Genomic DNA, 6580 nt, shown 5'->3' on the forward strand with positions numbered 1-6580 from the left:
ATCCGTCTCTCTCTCGTCTCTCTCTCTCTCTCTCTCTCTCTCTCTCTCTCTCTCTCTCTCTCTCTCTCTCTCTCTCTCTCTCTCTCTCTCTCTCTCTCTCTCTCTCCCGCGCTACTCTCAACTCACCAAACTGAGCCTCTCCGGGGCGGGGGTGACTCCGGGAACTGTGAGCCTGCTGCTGCGCCGCAGGTTCCCGGAGAAGGTACCGGGCCCGCGGCGACAGAAGCCTCCTTCCCCGATCCAGAAGACGGGGGTAGAAGGTCAGAACCAGAGCCGGAGCGGACTGGTCGCCGTTGGTCCGCTGCCGCTCTTCCTGCTTCGCCTGGAAGGCAGCCTTCGGAGGAGGGCAAAGCTCTCTTGGAATGAAGACTGCGGTGTGACTTTTGCTGCTGTGCTGCTGCTGCTGCTGCCTGTTGCTGGGGCTGTTGCTGTCGCTGGGGCTGGGGCTGGGGCTGCGGTCGCTGCTGCTGTTGCTGCACTTCGCTCTGAGCAGCGGCTGGTCTCTGCTGGCGCCTGGGCTGCGAGGCCGAGGGAGAGGGCTGCTGGGCAATGGCAACCAGCTGCTGGCCAATGTTGACCGGCTGCTGGGTACGGCTGGACTGTGGAGCAGGCTGCTGGGGACGGCTGGGCTGTGGAGAAGGCTGCTGGGGAATGGCGACCGGCTGCTGGGGACGGACGGCTGGCTGCTGCGGGCGAGTCCGGCAACACACACCCCGACCGTTGAAAGGCGTGACGCAGTACTGAAACACAAAACAGGTTAAAAATTCTTAAAACTATAATTACGTTCTTTTCTTATGGTGCGGAAAACTAAAATCACTTTTGACTTACATCATTCATTCATCTCATTTCAAAAAGTCATTTGAAGGAATCTTCTTTCTCGGTAACTTGCTTTTCTCACCGTGGTCAGGGATGGGCTGCGGTTGCCGAGGGCCACTCGGTTGGTGAGGAAGCCGTCCGCTCCGCACAGGTTGACCTCCACACACCGCTGGTCCGCCTGACACGTCACCTGTGTGCCCTGCTGCGGTCCCGGTCCAGCCTGAGGGACCGGAGCTGGCGGTGTCTGCCGCTGGGGTGCCACCGGAGACGTCCTGGCAGGGGCCGCGCCACTCAGGAACGGATTCCTGGCCAAGCTGGGCGGCAGCGCAGAGGACGGCTGGCGCGGCTTACTGGAGAAGGACGCTGGCACCTTGGCGGCGATGGTGTTGACGGGTCTGGGTCGCTGGCGGCTCGGCGCCGCCGCTCGCGGAGGGCCCTGGCTGTCGATGGCGTTGGCACTGGGGTCGATATACCGCCCCGGTCTCTCCTGGCAGCAGACGCCGGCGTCGGAGCCGTCGAGGGCGCACCTCTGGATGGCCACCGTCGGCTGGGAGGGGTCGGCGGCCGGCCGGTCGAGCACACCACGCACAAAGCCCGTGTACGGGTCACAGGTGCTCTCGGGCACACAGACTAGCCCGGCGCCGCAGCTGGCCGTCACAGGACCCTTGGGGCCCGAGCCGCCCGTGCCGGGGTTACGGTTCAGGTCCTCGGGACGAATTGGGATGAACGGCCGCTGCGTCTGTTGCTGAACAGACTGCTGCTGCTGCTGCTGACGTTGCTGCTGCCGCTGCTGCTGCTGCTGCTGCTGCTGACGTCGTCTCTGCTGCAGCTGCTGCTGCTGCTGCCGCTGCGTCTGTTGCTGGGTAGACTGCTGCTGCTGCTGTTGCTGCTGCTGCTGCTGCTGCTGCTGCTGCTGCTGCTGCCGCTGCTTCTGCTGCTGCGGCTGCTGCTGTACACCTCCCGCAGCCTGCCGCTGTGCGTTACCTGGCTGGAAGCTCGGCAGGAACGGATTGTGGTGTCCCACCTGTCCGGGTTGCCTGGGAGTCACCTGGATACCGGCACCAAAGTCCACCGCTCCTGGCGTGATGGACGACCCGGCCGTCCGAGCTTCAGACACTTCTTGGGCACCGTGGTCTCCATGGGGGTGGTCCCCACCGGTAGCGTGACTTCCGTGGTCCCCGTGGTCTCCATGGTCCCCGTGATCTCCGTGATGTCCGTGGTGGTGCTCCGGATCGCCGAGCCGCGGGTCGCCCGGCAGCAGATTTGGCGCAGCTGCGGCCAGCCCGGCGCACAGCAGCAGACACAATCCGACGACGGCCGGTCTCATGCTGGCGACGGTACGGCGGCACGGCGCAAACTGCGGCGCCGCCCGGGCTCGCGCCGTCTCTCGCCGCCCCCGCCCCCGCCCCCGCCCCGGCGGCGGCGCTCAAGGCTCCCGGATGCAGCTGAGACGACATCGCCGATGACGTCACGAACAGGGTGCTCATCGATGTCGGCAGGGGTCAGCTGGGTCAGACCGACTGGTCGCACCCTCCCATAAAACCACCGGGGCTTCTCGAAGGAGAAGGGTGGTTGGCGGCGTGGGAGAGCGGCGAGGTTACGGCTACCAAGTCACCTCGTTTTACCAATCTTATAGGCGTTCTGTTTAGTTTGAGAGATATTCAATATATGCAATTTTGTTTTTATTGCATATTAAGCGTGGTAAACTTGATAAAAATAGTTTGATAAGTCATAAAGGACTATCGCAAATGTGATTTGTTATACATACCTACATGTACTCACTCGTATGTCTTTCGTAATGACGGATGACATGCATCAGGCCGTATGATTTGCCTGTAACGCTATGCTACATATGGTACCTCAGATGCGTATACAGTATACACCGTTGGCTTGTGGATATTGGTTAGCCAGGAGTTTCATTTAATTAAATTTCTTATAATATTTGCAGGCATCTAATTTCCAATCATTTCGGCAAATGGCAATATATTCACTTTAGTATGAGGCTACGGTTCGTAATCTTCATATTTTCAATCCTATATGCTCAGACGTCATCGTTGCATGATTGTTTCTGCTCTTGCAAAAGCAGCTTTACGACGATCAGGAGCATGCGACTTCAGACGATTTTATGTTGAATACCGCTTGTTACACAATTAATCTTCGTCCGTGTTAAACAGACATCGACGCTTAGGATACCCAGGCATGCAATGTGTGATAAACCTTCTTGCAGATGGTAATTCGTCATTCACTTCCACAATCACCACAATCATTGAAACGTGCTACACGCCATAAATTTCACTTAAATGCGTTGAAAAGCTGCTGTTGTACGTTTTTCCGCGTAGTAAATCGACACCTTGCCGTTCTTCGTGAAAACGCGAACTCTACGTGAAATTATTAATGCTAAAGAATTGACTTATCATACATATTTCTTTTTAAGAAGGAAACTAGCACCATTGTGACTGCCTCATGTCAAACACTAGTGAAAATGTCCATACGCTGGTGCCGGACGCTAGTGCAGTCTCAGCCACCGCCGTCAGTTCGTCATGTAGCGGTCATGATGCGTGTTAATGGACCGTAATCTACGGTCTGCGGTCTGCGAAGGCCAGCGCAGGGGTACACAGTGGTTACTGTCGACTGCGTCTCTTTACGTGTCAGCTTAGTTTTTATTTGAGCAAGAATAGGTACATACATACCTTTACTCATGACTGTACATGCGTGCAAAAGGGTGACTGAAAATTCTGAAGAAGTGAGAGAAGTTTATTAAACCACAAGACTCTGCTCATATTACAATACATCAGATATTTCCCCAATGAGACGTAGCTAATAACCACGAATAATATTAGCTCTTAACCTAAATATTTTCGCTTTTCAAGACACGAGTGACTCAATAATGCCGCAGCGGTTGTGCGATATCATGCAGGCATATCGTACGAGTATAATATTAAAACTCGAATCCAGCTGATGGCAGAAAAGGGATAAGGGAAACGTTCACACACATCTGCCAGGATTATAAAATGGATAATCTCCAAACACGGGAAAGGATTAATATCTCTGATATACAACATTAAATTCGGCGTATCTGGCTAATTGCCCGTCAATAGGAACATCATAGTGCCGTGCACTGCCCTGTGAGACTAATAAGCAACCGTAACGGAACACGTCGGATTGGAGCACACATTGGAGCCGATTCATTAGAAGCAAGAGCAGGTTGCGGAGTAAAGTACAACTTAGCGAAGTTTGATACAAGATCCGACAAATAAAATGCCTGGTTTATCGAGATCTCAGGTTATTCTCATGTGAATCGCCCTCAAATCTCGCAATTATGTCATGCAAACTATCACAGTGCGGGGCATAGGCGTCACGTCGATAGGAACGGCAAACAACGCGTCCACATATCCATCAAAATACACGAACCCGTTATCAATCGAGTCGGGCTCGTTGATGTACCATTTTTGCTGCCAGAGAGTGGAGGTGGAGCCCCCCAGCATCTGGAACGCGCCGTCCACGTAGCGAATATTCAGCCACACCAGGCCACTGATGGTGTTCCTCAGATACGTGAACTGTTCCTCCGTCTCGAATGTGGGCAGCGAGGCGGAGGTGCCGAAGGTGTTGGTGCAGTAGTCGCTGTCAGTCTGCCAGTAGGCTTCGGTGTCACCGGGGGTGGCCACAATATAGCAGGCACTGCCCACGGCCGTCCAGTCTGAGGACGGGCATTGAGGCGCGGCCGTGGTGGTGGGTGGGGCGGTGGTAGCCGCGGGAGTCGTGTCCGTGGCGGCGGAGGGCGCTGCCGTTCCCGTAAGCAGCGTGTCACCTCTGAGGATGCTGATACCCGGCGCGGCCGTCAGCTGGTCCGCGGTGGGCACCTGTGACAGCAGCAGACAGGACTCGTCGCCCGTCTGGATGGCGGCGCAGTCACCCTGCCGGACACAGAGAAGGGCGCAGTGGGCGGCGCTGCCCGCCACCGCCTCCAGAGCCGTGCCCGTGAAGGCCTGGTCGATCGCCGTCGGGCCGAACAGCATGCCGATGGCCTCGGCCCTCCCCAGGAGCAGCAGCAGAGGCAGCAGCAGCGGCAGCAGCAGCGGCAGCAGTGGGGCAGGCTCCCCAGCTCGGTTCATCGTGTTCGTGCTGTCCCGGCCCGTGTCGAAGTTCAATCAACCTGCTAAATAAATGTCGACAGTATGGGCGATGGAGGTGGTGAGGGATAACTAACTTTTTCATGCAGATAAAAAATGCTCTCAATTTGAAAAAAGGTCAAAGCAGCAGCTGTAGAAAAACGTAAGTATTTCTTATGTTAACCCTCGCGGGCCCGGGGGGGGGGGCGTTTTTCGCCCCCCCCCCCTCTGGCGAATATTTGCGATAGCTCCCGAACGCTTAGGGTTAGGAAAGCGAAACTTTCAGTACCTTTTCTCCCATTAATTTGACATCTTCTGAAGTAAAAAATTTGGACCTAGCCCCCTTGATGACGTCACAAGGTCCATTTTTCTAGACCCCTGCACGGCAAACTTCGGCGTCACAGACGCAAACTTCAAATATCGGGTGTTCATTAATGAATGGAATAAAGTAGGTAGGCACCAGAAAGATATATTTTCATCTCACGTTATCAAATCACACAATGCATTTTCAAGAGGGTTTATCATTTATGATGACATCATCGCGATCACCGCTTGCCACTTGTGTCTCCTACAGGAAGTGCTCAAAGTAACACCTTCACTCCGCCACGCACGGCTCTGCCCGGCGCTGTGTGTGCCGGACCATCTTCCTCATCTGCTCCTCGCTTATGTTCTGGCGAAGTCCTCCACGACCTTTTTCAGTTCTTTGATTGTTTCCGGCTCCGATTCTACCACGCGATTCAAAGCTTGGGTCCAGAACGAGAAATCCAGGCAGGACAGGTAGGGACTGTATGCGGGCCAGTGCAGATGGGTACCTCCGCGCAAGATGATCCGATCGTTGAACTTCGATCGAGGGAGGCCAATCATGACAGAATCAGGATCTTCCATACCTTTCCAATGGACATTTTAAGCTCTTCGCACGCCTGCCGAGCATGAGCTGTGGCATTTTTCCGGAAGAAATCCTTGACCTTTTCCATTTCACCAGGGTCATCGGCTGGCGCCCGGAGCGCACACATGGCCGTGTCGCTGCAAGGCATCCTAAATCTTTCCACCAAACGCTGAAAAGCATTCAGATGTGGTATGTGGTATTGCTGCTGGTTTTCTAGGAGAGAGCTTAAGGCGGAAAGCCCGTCTAACCACGGTAAGACTTTCCAACCCGGCACAGTTCTCCACAACCCAACCCGCTAGTTCATAATTGAACGGCGAGTTTGTCTTGAAGTGCCGATTTGGGCTCTTCGAAACCAGAGCCATTCATAAGCGTTTGGATAACGCTGTGATTAAAGTTATCATGTATTAAAAAATGATAAAGCCTATGTTTCATATTTACAAGAAAAAAAATGCGCTCACGTGATTTATTGTTATCACGTGACGTAGCTACTTTATTCCATTCATTAATGAACACCCGGTAGCTGCTAAAAATAGAGTTTTAGAGATAAAGACAAATTACGAGCACAGTTGTGTAGCGTTTGACCTAGAGAAAAATATAAAAAAAGTTTTGGTGACCTGAGGTCAGAGGTCAGGCCAACGACCCCGAAATGTGGTTTTAGTTTTTCGCAAATAACTTCGACAAAAATGGTCTAGAGCTACGGCAGTGGTACCATCGCATTTGCCTTGTCAAGCCGCGTCGAATGATATATATTTTGTTCGGAAAAGGTCAA

The 6580-nt window shown here is 53.9% G+C and overlaps 1 protein-coding gene across 1 annotated transcript; it reads right to left on the minus strand.

The window, feature by feature from the left end:
- Positions 1-126: 126 nt before the first annotated feature.
- Positions 127-2171, minus strand: LOC122364927 (mediator of RNA polymerase II transcription subunit 15-like; the record flags this gene model as incomplete). The annotated part of the gene is made up of 2 exons (XM_043335738.1): positions 899-2171; positions 127-740 (listed from the first exon to the last, which is right to left on the minus strand). Coding segments are annotated over exons 1-2 (1859 nt in total), but the record flags the coding sequence as incomplete, so codon positions are not given.
- Between the last annotated feature and the right edge of the window lie 4409 nt (positions 2172-6580).

Source organism: Amphibalanus amphitrite, unplaced genomic scaffold, assembly GCF_019059575.1.
Source record: "Amphibalanus amphitrite isolate SeventyFive unplaced genomic scaffold, NRLGWU_Aamphi_draft 000707F_arrow, whole genome shotgun sequence".
NCBI classification, from domain to species: Eukaryota; Metazoa; Arthropoda; class Thecostraca; order Balanomorpha; family Balanidae; genus Amphibalanus; species Amphibalanus amphitrite.